This window comes from Callospermophilus lateralis, chromosome 10 (genome assembly GCF_048772815.1).
Source record: "Callospermophilus lateralis isolate mCalLat2 chromosome 10, mCalLat2.hap1, whole genome shotgun sequence".
NCBI classification, from domain to species: Eukaryota; Metazoa; Chordata; class Mammalia; order Rodentia; family Sciuridae; genus Callospermophilus; species Callospermophilus lateralis.
In genome coordinates this window covers 133279662-133295072 of record NC_135314.1, presented here as the reverse complement: position 1 = coordinate 133295072, position 15411 = coordinate 133279662, and the positions used below count along the sequence as shown (strand labels likewise).

General features: G+C 37.5%; 1 protein-coding gene across 13 annotated transcripts in view; it reads left to right on the top strand.

The window, feature by feature from the left end:
* The window catches only part of LOC143408320 (mannosyl-oligosaccharide 1,2-alpha-mannosidase IB-like), a 233433-nt gene that overhangs the window by 42426 nt on the left and 175596 nt on the right, over nucleotides 1-15411 (top strand). Inside the window, exon 5 of one of the 13 annotated variants that reach the window (XM_076867916.2) lies at nucleotides 6816-6842. The exons of the other annotated variants lie outside the window; for them this stretch is intronic. Within the exon in view, the coding sequence (XP_076724031.1) occupies nucleotides 6816-6833 (18 nt within the window). The 3' untranslated portion in view covers nucleotides 6834-6842. Of the gene's footprint in view, nucleotides 1-6815; nucleotides 6843-15411 lie in introns of those variants that run through there. 13 annotated transcript variants of the gene reach the window in all.

Here is a 15411-nt window from a genome sequence, read left to right as displayed (position 1 = left end):
AATTTTACTACTTATCAAAGGTTGAAATTAATCAATTTTTTAATCCTTCTGTAGGACATAAGAATCTTCGAATGCGGCTCAACTCCTTCTTATGTGTAATTGTTTATTTGGTCCCAATTTATATTTCAAACTGCAGATTAAGAATGATAAAATAGGTAATTTATCATTAATGCCTCTTCTACAACAGACAGTGTTCTGAATTCTGTGGATATGTAATTAACAAAAAGAGAATCTTGCCGGTGCCAGTGGCACATCGCTGTAATCTCAGCAGCTCCGGAGGCTGAGGCAGGAAATTCACAAGTTCAAAGCCAGCCTCAGCATCTTAATGAGGTCCTACGCAACTTAGCAAGACTCTGTCTTTAAATAAATATAGAAAAGGGCTGAGGATGTGGCTCAGTGGTTAAGTGCCCCTGGGCTCAGTCTTTGGTACCCCCAAAACTAACAAACAAAAAAACCCCAAATGGAATCATCTCTTTCTTGGTTTTACATTCTAGTGTTGGGAGAAAAGCAGTAAATAGTTATTTAAATTATATATGGTTATGTCAGAAAGTAGAAAGTGCTGTGGAGAATGATAAACAAGAGTAGATAGAATTAGAGTAAGTAGTGGTGGGGCATTGCTATTTGACCTGGGGTGGCTATTGAAGAGCTGTTTGATAAGATGGTATTTCTGAAATGAGACCCAAGGGAAGTCCTGTGCATGTGGGTAAAAGGACCTCTGTTAATAGATATAGCTGAGGATAGACTGAGAGCTCAATTATTTTCTCTCAGTCCTTTAGAGTGGGATGGTTCCATTGTCATCAACTTCTGTACTATTGTAAAGTATGCTCATCAGTCTAAATTTTAACAGTAATCTTTCTTTTCCTCCCATGTTTCCGTATTTTCTTTTACGTTTTGTGTGTGTGTGTTATACTGTGAATTGAACCCAGGGGTACGCTTCTACTGAGCTACTTTCCAGCTGTTTTTATTTTTAAAAATTTTGAGATAGGGTCTTGCTAGTTGCCCAGGTGGCCTCCAACTTGTGACCCTCCTGCCTTAGGCTCCTGAATAGATAAGATTAGAGGCATGTGCCACTGGGCCTGGCTTCATTGTGTTGTTCTATAATTATATTACCATGTATCTATGTTATTATTTTTTAAAGGAGTCACAGTGTTTCATAAAGCTGAGGATTTATGTTTTTATCAATGTTAAAAGATTCTCAGTTATTACTCCTTTCAATAATGTCTCTCTTACATTTCTCCCTTCTTTCCTTCCAGAACTTCTTTTCTCTTCTGTCTAGAGAAGGTCAAGATAGGAATTTTATAAGTAGTTATAAATAATTAGATGATAATAAATGTTAATTGGGGAACTAATGCAGGGTAAAGGATATTAGTGATGGATGATTACAACATTTTATATTGGGTGGTCAGAAAAGTTTCTGATGTAACATTTGTTGACATCTGTAGAAAGTGATAGAGTGAGTGATTTATCTAGATGAAGGGAAAGCACCCAGACAAGAAAGTAATAAATGTAAAGACTGTCGTAGAAGACTCAAGATTGGCAGTTCTGAGAATACCAGGTAGGCCTATATAGTGAAACTGAATCAAAGGAGTTATGCTAGGAGAGATGTCAGAAAAGTTGTGGGGATGAGCATATTGATTTTTATTTACTCTAAGTGTAACCAGAAGCCATTGTGTATGACCTAACACTAAGATTTAAAATGCCCACTCTAGCTATATGGTACTGAGTGGAATGTAGGAAGTAGGACATGGATTAAAGCAAGGAAACTGATTTGAGGGTTCTTGTTGCAGTTCCAGTGAGTGTTGGAGGCTCTTCCTCCCTGTGTTTAGTAATGTCTGCTGTATGCCCTGCAGTATGCTAGATTTTGGGAGTACATGAATTAACATTAGTCCTTTGCAGTCTTGTTAGGAAAAAATTACATTGTATTATCATAGTTCTATATTGGAAAACTATATTTATGTTAGCAAGCAATGTGTTCTGCCTGTGAATGTCAGAAAAACTTCAGAGTAATCCATTTTTCCCTTTAATTTTTTATTTTATTTACTTATTTAAATTTTTAAAAATATTTATGTGTGTGTGTGTGTGAGTGTTGTTTTAGTTGTAGTTGGACACAATACCTTTGTTTTATTTGTTTATGAAGTGCTGAGGATCAAACCCTGGGCTTTGCACACACTAGGCAAGTGCTCTACCACTGAGCCACGACCCCAGCCCTTCAATTTTTTAAATTAATTATGCATGTTATTATTTTTATATGAGTCACATATACTCTGGATTCTTTGGTTTTACTCTTTGCCAGTTTTACTTTTCTTTCCAGTTGTTAGAATTTTTCTAGCAGCATAGCCATTCTTATAGACTCTGTCTATCTAGTCCATTACATATGTATATGTAATTAATATTGTTATATTTGTGCCAAATATCCTTCAGTTTGTTTGCTTTTTAATTTTAAGATTTTTATTCTTATAATTTGTTGTGTTAGGGATATTTCATGTCTATTATAAATTTGTTATGAAAACTACTGATTTTATGCTTGCATAGTACCTGATTTCATAAGGAGATTTATGAATTATAGTATTCAATTCTTTCTTCAATTTCTTTGTTTTTTGATATTTATAAATAATTTGTTTTTCATTTTGATATATATGTGAATATATACATGAATTTCTTTCTTTTTTTTAGAGAGAGAGAGAGAGAGAGAGAGAGAATTTTCAATATTTATTTATTTTTTTTAATTTTTGGCGGACACAACATCTTTGTTTGTATGTGGTGCTGAGGATCGAACCCAGGCCACATGCATGCCAGGCGAGCGCGCTACCACTTGAGCCAGATCCCCAGCCCCTACATGAATTTCTTACCTGTTACACCAAGTTTTCTCAGCATTATTATTTTGGTAATCCACAATTTCATCATTTTTTGGTGCCTCATTTAACATTTCATTAAGTTACTATATATATTAAGTTACTATATATATTACTATATATATTTGGACAGATCTTCCAAACAAAAGTTGAATAAGGAAACTATAGAGCTCAATAACACAATTAATAACCTAGACTTAATTGACATATATAGAATATACCACCCAACATCAAGCAGTTACACTTTTTTCTCAGCAGCACATGGATCCTTCTCAAAAATAGATCATATATTATGTCACAGGGCAACTCTTAGACAATATAAAGGAGTAGAGATAATACCATGCATCTTATCTGACCATAATGGAATGAAATTGAAAATTAATGATAAAAGAAGTAAGGAAAAATCATGCATCACTTGGAGAATGAACAATAGGTTACTGAATGATCAATGGGTTATAGAAGACATCAAGGAGGAAATTAAAAAATTCTTAGAGATAAATGAAAACACAGACACAACATATCGGAATCTATGGGACACATTGAAAGCAGTTCTAAGAGGAAAATTTATTGCTTGGAGTTCATTCCTTAGAAAAAGAAAAAACCAACAAATAAATGATCTAATACTTCAACTCAAAATCCTAGAAAAAGAAGAGCAAAACAACAGCAAAAGAAGTAGAAGACAAGAAATAATTAAAATCAGAGCTGAAATTAATGAAATCGAAACGAAAGAAACAATTGAAAAAATTGACAAAACTAAAAGTTGGTTCTTTGAAAAAATAAATAAAATCGACAGACCCTTAGCCACACTAACGAAGAGAAGAAGAGAGAGAACTCAAATTACCAGCATACGGGATGAAAAAGGCAATATCACAACAGACACTTCAGAAATACAGAAGATTATCAGAAACTATTTTGAATCCTTATACTCCAACAAAATAGAAGATAGTGAAGGCATCGATAAATTTCTTAAGTCATATGATTTGCCCAGATTGAGTCAGGAGGATATTGACAACCTAAACAGACCAATATCAATTGAGGAAATAGAAGATACCATCAAAAGACTACCAACTAAGAAAAGCCCAGGACTGGATGGGTATACAGCAGAGTTTTACAAAACCTTTAAAGAGGAACTAATACCAATACTTTTCAAGCTATTTCAGGAAATAGAAAAAGAGGGAGAACTTCCAAATTCATTCTATGAGGCCAACATCACCCTGATTCCTAAATCAGACAAAGACACTTCAAAGAAAGAAAACTACAGACCAATATCTCTAATGAACCTAGATGCAAAAATCCTCAATAAACTTCTGGCGAACCGGATACAAAAACATATCAAAAAAATTGTGCACCATGATCAGGTAGGATTTATCCCTGGGATGCAAGGCTGGTTCAATATATGGAAATCAATAAATGTTATTCACCACATCAATAGGCTTAAAAATAAGAACCATATGATCATCTCGATAGATGCGGAAAAAGCATTCGACAAAGTACAGCATCCCTTTATGTTCAAAACTCTAGAAAAAATAGGGATAACAGGAACATACCTCAATATTGTAAAAGCAATCTATGCCAAGCCTCAGGCTAGCATCATTCTGAATGGAGAAAAACTGAAGGCATTCCCTCTAAAATCTGGAACAAGACAGGGATGCCCTCTCTCACCACTTCTGTTCAACATAGTTCTCGAATCACTGGCCAGAGCAATTAGACAGACGAAAGAAATTAAAGGCATAAAAATAGGAAAAGAAGAACTCAAATTATCACTATTTGCAGATGACATGATTCTATACCTAGCAGACCCAAAAGGGTCTACAAAGAAACTATTAGAGCTAATAAATGAATTCAGCAAAGTGGCAGGCTATAAAATCAACACGCATAAATCAAAGGCATTCCTGTATATCAGCGACAAATCCTCTGAAATGGTAATGAGGACAACCACCCCATTCACAATATCCTCAAAAAAAATAAAATACTTGGGAATCAACCTAACAAAAGAGGTGAAAGACTTATACAATGAAAACTACAGAACCCTAAAGAGAGAAATAGAAGAAGATCTTAGAAGATGGAAAAATATACCCTGTTCATGGATAGGTAGAAGTAACATCATCAAAATGGCGATATTACCAAAAGTTCTCTATAGGTTTAATGCAATGCCAATCAAAATCCCAACGGCATTTCTTGTAGAAATAGAGAAAGCAATCATGAAATTCATGTGGAAAAATAAAAGACCCAGAATAGCAAAAACAATGCTAAGCAGGAAGTGTGAATCAGGCAGTATAGCTATACCAGACTTCAAACTATACTACAGAGCAATAGTAACAAAAACAGCATGGTACTGGTACCAAAACAGGCGGGTGGACCAATGGTACAGAATAGAGGACACAGAAACCAATCCACAAAACTACAACTATCTTATATTCGATAAAGGGGCTAGAAGCATGCAATGGAAGAAGGATAGCATCTTCAACAAATGGTGTTGGGAAAACTGGAAATCCATTTGCAACAAAATGAAACTGAATCCCTTTCTCTCGCCATGCACAAAAGTTAACTCAAAGTGGATCAAGGAACTTGATATCAAATCAGAGACATGGCGTCTGATAGAAGAAAAAGTTGGCTATGATCTACATACTGTGGGGTCGGGCTCCAAATTCCTCAATAGGACACCCATAGCACAACAGTTAATAACTAGAATCAACAAATGGGACTTACTCAAACTGAAAAGTTTTTTCTCAGCAAAAGAAACAATAAGAGAGGTAAATAGGGAGCCTACGTCCTGGGAACAAATCTTTACTCCTCACACTTCAGACAGAGCCCTAATATCCAGAATATACAAAGAACTAAAAAAATTAGACAATGAGATAACGAATAACCCAATCAACAAATGGGCCAAGAACCTGAACAGAAATTTCTCAGAGGAGGACATACAATCAATCAACAAGTATATGAAAAAATGCTCACCATGTCTAGCAGTCAGAGAAATGCAAATCAAAACCACCCTAAGATACCATCTCACTCCAGTAAGATTGGCAGCCATTAGGAAGTCTAACAGCAACAAGTGCTGGCGAGGATGTGGGGAAAAGGGTACTCTTGTACATTGCTGGTGGGACTGCAATTTGGTGAGGCCAATTTGGAAAGCAGTATGGAGATTTCTTGGAAAGCTCGGAATGGAACCACCATTTGATCCAGCTATTCCCCTACTCGGTCTATTCCCTAAAGACCTAAAAAGAGCACACTATGGGGACACTGCTACATCCATGTTCATAGCAGCACAATTCACAATAGCAAGACTGTGGAACCAACCTAGATGCCCTTCAATAGACGAATGGATTAAAAAAATGTGGCATTTATACACAATGGAGTATTACTCTGCATTAAGAAATGACAAAATCATAGAATTTGGAGGGAAATGGATGGCATTAGAGCAGATTATGCTAAGTGAAGCTAGCCAATCCCTTAAAAACAAATGCCAAATGTCTTCTTTGATATAAGGAGAGTAGCTAAGAACAGAGTAGGGACTAAGAGCATGAGAAGAAGATTAACATTAAACAGGGATGAGAGGTGGGAGGGAAAGGGAGAGAGAAGGGAAATTGCATGTAAATGGAAGGAGACCCTCAGGGGTATACAAAATTACATACAAGAGGAAGTGAGGGGAAAGGAGGAAAAATATAAGGGGGAGAAATGAATTACAGTAGAGGGGGTAGAGAGAGAAGAGGGGAGGGGAGGGGGGAGGGGGGATAGTAGAGGATAGGAAAGGCAGCAGAATACAACAGACACCAGAATGGCAATATGTAAATCAATGGTTGTGCAACTGATGTGATTCTGCAATCTGTATATGGGGTAAAAATGGAGCGCATATCCCACTTGAATCAAAGTGTGAAATATGATATATCAAGAACTATGTAATGTTTTGAACAACCTACAATAAAAATTAATTAAAAAAAAAAGTATATACGTCTGTTCTAGAAAAGAAGAGTGTTCTAACACAGGCCAATAGTCGAAGATAAAGTTTGGGAGCTGGAACAACACAACATTTAAATAACTAAATGAAGTATGGCTGAAAAGATGGATCTGATGCAACAGGAAGCCATCCTTAGTGAAGACATTGAGTAGAGGCCAGTTGGAGCAAAGATATCAATTGCGCAGAGGAACACAGGTCAGCTGCATTTCAGTCTTTCCTTCCTATAGTATTCAAAGACTACTGAACAGTATGTGATAGTTGGGAAATATATAACATTATTATATTAAACAAATACCTCAAATATTATGAGATATTTGGGGAAATCATAAGTATGAAATATTTTTAAAAAGAGAAGAAACAGAATTTATCCTACAGGAAAGGAGATAATTTTGGCAATTCTTCAAAAATTTTGTAGTAAAAAATCATTCAGAGACTCTGCTCCAATACCTGGCTGGAAATGGAAGTGTAAAGAATTTTGTAAATAAAAATAAAATCTCTAAATTCATTATGAATAGTATCAACTATTGGATGAGGAAAATATTTTAATGGGAGAAGAAGCCCAGGATAAGGAAATGAGAGGAAGAAAAAAAAATCACAACTTACTTTTAAAAATGCAACAAACGATTTGATCTGACCAAAAGAAGTTTCAAGATCCAAGCCAAGATAGAAGTCAAATGGACATTGAAAGCGAGCAATTGGACTTCCCACAGAGTTCCTGTTAAACTTCTGAGGCATCTGGCTGCCTGCATTAAGAAGATGGCTTTGAGAGGCCAGCCCTTTCTGCTCAGTTTATCTAGGGAGTCTGACCTTCCAATGAGGTATTGTCAGAAACTCATAATGATCATACCCCTTAGAATGAGGCAGAAGAAGTAATTCTCTAATAAATCGCAACTCAGTTTTGTCTTTAAGGAGAGGTGAATTTCTTTTTTAGAGAACGTCACATAGAGTAACGTAAGATCACAGATGGCCCTTATTCTACCTTCCACTGGTTCGGTTAGAAGGAACTGGTCAGTCTTAGCTGGTAACTGACTTGTGGAAGAGGAAGGACCCACAGAGAATTTTTGACCTGATTTTGCTTTGAAATTTTCTGCCTATTCCTATAGAAACTCCCTATTTCTGTATACTGGCTTTTTACTGCGTAGTTGTCATTAAAATACACCACTTCTTGTCCCACGGTAAACTAAATGGATCTGGAAAAGTGTTGTTGGAAATCTACAAAATTAGACAATTTCAGTAATGGTGTCTGGTATTTTAAATTGAGAAAAACGGAAAGAAATTCTATTATTATGGCTCTGAAGAATACGTAATTCCTCAAGAAACCTCATAAAAATGAATTCAGAGTGTGTCATCCCTAAGATGGAACAAAAGGAAGGGGGAGAGGGAAATAGAGGAAAGTGTTTGATAGATCATTTTCAATCTCAGAAAATGTAATAAAGAGCATCAAAATTGGAGCTAAAGGGAAAATGCAAGAGCTTTATGAAAACAATTATTTAGTTGTCCTTTTTTTTTCCTTTAACTTTTTAAAAGATATTTGTACCATTAGGGCTAGTTCTTAATAATTCATGGAAAACAATGAGATTGGTGGTAAATATTTTTTGTCAACATAAAACACAGAAATGTGTGCTTAGAGTTGAAGCCATAAAAATCGTATGCATTTATTTGGTTCTTGTTTTAAAAAATATAATTTACTTCTTTCTTGCTTTTTTTTTTCCTCTCTTGTATAATGTGAGTCAGCACTGTGAGAGGTAAAAGAAGTCTGAATGCAATGAATGTTGTCCACATGGTGGGTTCTTTTTTTATAGCAGCCAAACTCCTTCGAATACTTCATTTTGATTGTATTTCATTCTATGAGGAGGAAGTTGATAACCTAGGGGATATCCGGAGGGCAAGATATTGTACTAGGCTCTACAAAAGATCTCATGTGACAAACAGGTGAAAGAACTGAGGTTTCTGAATCTAAAAACAGAATTATGTAAACTGTCTTTAGCTATTTAAAGACTCCCCCCCCCTTTTCCTCATTTTGTAGGATGTGAAGTAAATTTGGGCAGAAAAATAGATTGGAATTAATTAATGTGAAATTAAGAGGGCAAAACTGGGAGCAAGAGACTCTTATGAAGCTGATTTAGACTCAAAAAGGATTTAAGAATTGGAAAAATGTCACAGTGGAGATGCCCGTGCGACACTGTGTCCCCATCAATTTAGATCAAAGGCAGACCATCATTTGTCAGAAATCACTGGAGGAAGATTTCTCATTCTAGAAAGGACTTTGGGTAAAAATTATTCCATGGGTTCTTTAAAACCCACAGGCAATAGGGAGGTCCTTCAAGTCAGTCTTTCATGCCTTAGGAGAAGTATAGTGGCCATAGAGGAAGCACAGTGGACAACTAGAGTGACCAAAGAAAATGGGATTCTTATTAAAAATAAAAACAGGGCTGGGGATGTGGCTCAAGTGGTAACAAGCTCGCCTGGCATACGTGGGGCACTGGGTTCGATCCTCAGCACCACATAAAAATAAAATAAAAGATGTGTCCACTGAAAAACTGAAAAATAAACATTAAAAAATTCTCTTTCTCTCCTTTTTAAAAAAATAAAAAACAAACAAAAAAACACTAAAAGTAACAGAAGTCTCATGTGTAAAGGTAAAGATATGATTTAGATATGATTTAAAGCTAAAAAAATGTTGAGTTTATTTACATGAATATCAGGAGATTAAACCAACAAAGTTCATGTCCAATGTTTTCCTTACATCAGCTGACTGCCCAGACTCACTGCCTGCTCTAAATGCACCAGCCAGCTGCCTTGAACTCTCCAAAATTTCATACCCTAATGTTCCATATATTGGCATGATTTTTTTTTTCACTTGCAAATGTCCAATTCCTACTTACTCTTTGAGACCTAGTTCAAATACTCATATTCTCGTAAGATATTCCTGATTTCCTGGATGGAAATAATCTTCCCTCTGAATTCCAAAAGCATTTTATATGTTTTTAATGTCACTGAAATTCTTTACAAACACATCCTAGTTCACTTCCTCAATTCCTACAAGCAAGAGCCAGCCAGCTGTGATGATTTCCCGTAAGGTCTGCAGTGTGGTAGGGGCTTTATGAATGCCTGCTAAGTGTATGACTCAATAAATTGATGTTCACTTTGCCTATCTAACAGTTTCTGGAGATGCCATTAGGTCCCAAGGATGGTCCAGCCTGCTATTCTGTTTGCATACAGCTAACACAGGGATTCTAGCTAGGAGTGTCCTAGATCTGTGAGCCAGTTACAGAACTGCCCCAACTGGCCTCCATCCCTCATGCAGACTGCTTTTTATTCCTCTCCTTTCTCTCATCTTTGTTTGAAGACATATCTCAGCACCGCCCACAGAGGCTGTTGAGATGTATATTTGCAAATGGGACTCAGAAGCATCCTAAGAGAACACCCTCAGTGAAGGAGGGAGACAGGCTTGATAAGTGTAAGCCTATTAAAAGGTTGTGAGTAAATTAGTAGGGGGAGAGGACTTCTGAATTTGGATGTTGTCTGTCAACTGGATTGGCATTCCAAATAACCAGGGACTAGATCCTATGAAAAACTGTAAACAGAAACTGAACAGTTTCATTAATTTCACTGGAGTCTCTTGCCGCAGTCTGGCTGGGCACAATTTAGGAGCCACTTGTCAAAAGAAACTAACTTTATTTTTAGAACCACACACGCCAAACAAAACAGCTCCTCAGGAAAAAACCCTCAGAGCCCAACTGCCACCACCGGCTTCCCACAAGCCACACTCCCCAATCCAGCCTCTTCCTCCCACAATCCTCCTGCTCTTGAGGCCGATTGGCTGGGTTGCATGGGCGGAGCCAAAAAAGTCCCCCAGACTGCCAGCTGATGGTCTCTAACAGCACCACCGTCTCTACTCTCATCAGCAAAGATGTTGTTCCACAGCCATCTCATCTTCTTAGGTCCTGCAGTTGATGGTAACTGGGACTGGAGCACCACCAGTGCCCACGGGAACAGACATTTGTGTGATATATCTGTGAATTCTGAGGAATGTCACAGGGTCACTGTACGCCACTTTGAGGACATGTTGTTAGATGCATTAAGAACCACTGTCATTAGGTTGATACTCTAAAGGGGACCCAACCTATGCTCCTGGGCTGGTGATGTATGGGCTTACTTGGGTTTCATATATTACCTGTGTATTACTCAACATACTGAGCAACACCAAAAGAATTACACACACACACACACACACACACACAGACTATACTTTTGACTTCTCACCTTCAAGACATTCCTTAATAATCATTTAAACCATTTGTGTAAAAAAAAGATCAAAAAACACATAGTCTGGTTCTTCCTAGAGCCTGTACACCTTAAAATGTATCTACCCTCTATAACACCACTTTGTTGCCTGAGTAAACGTAGAATAATGTCTTTCTTTTACAAGTGCAGCAGAGTATAAATAATTCAACACTAAAGTCTGATGCACTTCTAACAGAGTTTTTATTCTGTATCCAATATCTCACTAAATGTACAAGCAGGTGGAATAATTTATAGCTGTATTATCTTATAAGTGCTGTCCTAGGTAACTCCAAAGAGCCATTGCTGACAAGTTGGATGGAATTGATATTCCACTGAAAGACTTTTGGGGTAACAGAGGGCCTGAGACAAGTATAAAAATCCGGGGCTGGGGAATGGCATCTCTGGTTATTGCTGGTAGTACTATTGAGTAAAAGTCATGTTCTCATTCTAGCTTTTGATACTGGTTCTCTCTGGGCCTTCCAAAAAGAGACAGTTGGTACTAATAACATAGAAAAGGCATAAACATTTCTGAGAATTGAATATTGGTTCTGAAATGGGTTTTTTGCACCTGGAATAATAGTTAAGATCTACTGTTTGGTCTGCATTCAATGTTTGGGACCCAGAAAGGACCATTACAACCAGTTATAGGTAAGATATAATAGAAAGAGTCTGCCATTAAGGTAGAGTAATGCCTCTCCTAGTACTTCTCCCCAGTAGTGGAGTAACCGTAGACCTCATAGAAACCGACTAAAAGGCATCTTGCTGACATTTAGCTCCTGAATTACTAACTGTGTCGGGCCCAGGAGCTTGAATTTCTAACAAGCTCTCAGGTGATGCTCTTGCTGGATCAAGGACAGCAAATTGAGTAGCAAGGATCTAATAAGATAACAGCTTGCCAAACCAAGAAACTTGGGAATTTTTCAGTGACAAAACAAACTACACTAAAATTTTAAGCTGAGATGTTCCTCAGCTTAATTAATCATGTTTACAAGATTAACTCATGTTTGAGGAAGATGAAGATGAAGGTTTGTGCCAAGTAAAGGATTGTGATGGATACAATGTACATACCAGGAACTTAAAATGTCCTGCAACGAGATTACTATCTTTTAACTGGCAAAAGACATTTAACATTTATATTTTATTGTAATCCAGACATATGAACTATCCATGGATTCAAATAACTGCGGGTAAACTTTTTTTTATAGGTCTTGGTTCTGACCTTTGTGTCCTTGCCTCCCTTTTTCATTATTTCCAGGGGTTCTCCACAATGTCACCTCTATTCAGGAACTATTCCTTGGTGTTTTTGATTTTGGTTTCCTGTTGCTATCTACTTAAGCAAAGCCATTTGAGGGTAAGGAAGGTCTTTGCCTTGTGTTCTGTGGCTCACTGCCTTCTCACTGGGCTGGCTTCTAGTGGACAGAGCTTCAGGATGCTGGTGCAAATATTAGGACATGCTATTACAGGGATTCTTTATGGCCTACCCAGGGGGCTTTTCTTCTATGCAGAAGAACATCCAGCCATGTAACACCACTTCCTGTGCCCCGCCCCATGCCCTCTAATCCAATAAACTCCCCCACAGAGAAGATATGTGGCTTAACTGACTCATGCATTAGGAAGGGAAAAATACCACGTAAGGTCTAGCTTCTTTCTTTTCCATTTCCCTAGAATGGTGGTTCTTGAAGTGTGGACTTTGAATCGGCACATTAGCATCACCTGGAACTTGTTAGAAATGCCAATTACTGAACCTGCCCAAACCTACAGATTCAGAAACTTGGGGGTGCAGTGGCAAGTGAGATCTAGCATCCGTGATTCAAATGCCCATTCCAGGTGGAGTCTGGGGCAATAGTCCTCAAACAGAGGGCATAAGAATCATCCTACAGCTTCTGATTCTGGAGACAGGATGGCTATTCTTCAGGGTAGGAGCATCCTCTGGTACCCCAGGAGGTAAGGTGTTGCTGTCCTTGAGATTATCATAAAAGCAATGTCTACTTATTCTTCCTATAGCAAGCAGATATGTTCATCCAAAAAAATCAAATATTCTTTAATTTTATGATGATGATGATAATCATGATTTTATTACAGTAGTAGGGATTAAACCCAGGGCACTTTACCACAGAGCTATGTTCCTAGAATTCTTAACTACTACTACCTCTTCTTCTTCTTCTTCTCCTCCTCCTCCTTCTTCTTCTTCTTTAATTTTAGACTAGTTTTTGCTAAGTTCCTTAGGACTTCAATAAGTTGCTGAGGCTGGCCTCAAACTTTGGATTCTCCTGCCTCAGCCTCCTAAGTCACTGGGATTATAAGTGTGTGCCATCTTGCCCAGCAAAAAGAAAATAAACAAAGAAAGAAAAGAATAAAAAAGAATTTTTAACCAAAATAGTACAGCATGTCAGTATCAATATGTACTCCCAAGAATAACAAACACAATTTGTGGGAAAAATTATGTGACTATTGAGAAGTAAGAACACTCTGATCTAGCTGAGAATTTGTAACCAGGTAGGAATGGGATGCTTAGTTTGAAAAATAACTAAGAACTTTTCTTTAGTGGAAAGAATTTAAGTGGGTTTAACATTAAGTTTAAGCTCATGGTCTTAAAGAAACTGATTTCTGAATTTATTCTACTCTTCAATCAGCTGTGATTATTTGTTAGGGTCTGTAAACAAGTCAGGATGGCACCTGGCATTTTGTCAGAGGGAGTAGTTTGTGAAGTAATGCCAGCGAGCCATTAAGTGTGGAGATTCCTGATTGGTTGACTGCTGTATCTAGTTTATGTTAATTAAGATAAGCGGTGTGGAATGTATATATACCCCTCCTGTCCTACAATAAACGGCTCCCACTCCTGCTGTATCAATCTACACAAGTTGTTCGTCACCCCCTAGTTATTTTGCTGCAGCCGGACTGCGGCAAGTATTTACTACAGAAATAATCTAAACAGGTTCTACTGGAGAGATGGTGAGAAAGAAGACCTGATAAAAGTGTATCTCTTGGGCACAAGCACTACACAGGCCTCGCTTGGGCAGCCTTTGCAATAGCTCATAGACTCAGAGTCTGCTTGCTTTGGTAAAAAATGAGCCTCAAGAAGAGATTTAATTTATTTATACTTTTTTCATTAATAAATTCCATACTTTAAAAAAATATGTACTAACAGTCAAGTTCTGAGGCTATAAACAAAATACTTTGAAGATATTTAGCTACATATATGAAAGTATTTGTTGATATTTTCATTAGCTATCATGTGTGTTTGTGTATGTGTATGTGTGTGTGTGTGTGTGTGTGTGTGTGTGTGAGAGAGAGAGAGAGAGAGAGAGAGAGAGAGAGAAATTGACAAAATTATTTTACTTGGGGGTCAGAAAATTATATTCTACCGTGATGCAAAATCTCTTTCTGATCTTCTCTTGTCCTCCTACTCCTGTTTTCCTTTGTCCCCTAAAAACAAGACACAGACACTAGAATTTCATCCCTGCAAGGACGGTGGTCATGGAAAACTGAACCATTTTCCCAAAGCAAGCCCAAGAACTTGAAAGTATTACTTTAACTTTCCTCCACCTTTCTGTGTTGGAGCTTTTTCATTAAGAAACTCTCTAACCTCCTTTGTCTATAGATGGTCCTAAGATCCTCATTCCAAAGCAATCCTGAATTATACTAGAGAGGAAAGAATGCCACAGAGAGACCAAGAAGAGTCTGAACAATCAGGACCTGCTGGGTGTTTCTCTCAACCTATTTCCAGTAGGTCACACACTCTTTGCCCAGTCATATTCCATGCAATGGTCCATGCTTCACCTAACCTGAGCATAGGAATAGATAGTTCACTCCAGGTTTTTTGGTCTTCAGTCTGAAGGTTCTTATGGTATGTAAAACTATGATCAAAATAAATATATTAGGCTTTTCTCTTGTTAATCTGCCCCCTTCCTTTTTTAGGAGTATCAACCATAACATTTCATAATGACCAGGAAAAGTGTTGGGAGTCGCCCCGGCTCTAAAGACTAACTTCCCCATCCCCGAGAAGAGCCATCCAATGGTGAGCCCTACTGGTTCACATGATCCTTACCCACCTGTTAGGGTCCGTACACAAGTCAAGATGGCGCGTGGCATTTTGCCAGAGGGAGTGGTTTGAGAAGTAACGCCAGTGAGCCATTAAGATGATAGAGATTCCTTAATGACTGACTGCTGTGTCTAGATTATGTCAATTAAGTTAAGCTGTGTGTAATCATTAAAATGATGAGGATTACTTATTGGTTGACTGCTGTATCTAGTTTGTGTTAATTAAGATAAACTGTGTGTAATTAGTTAAGTATATATACCTCTGCTGTCCTA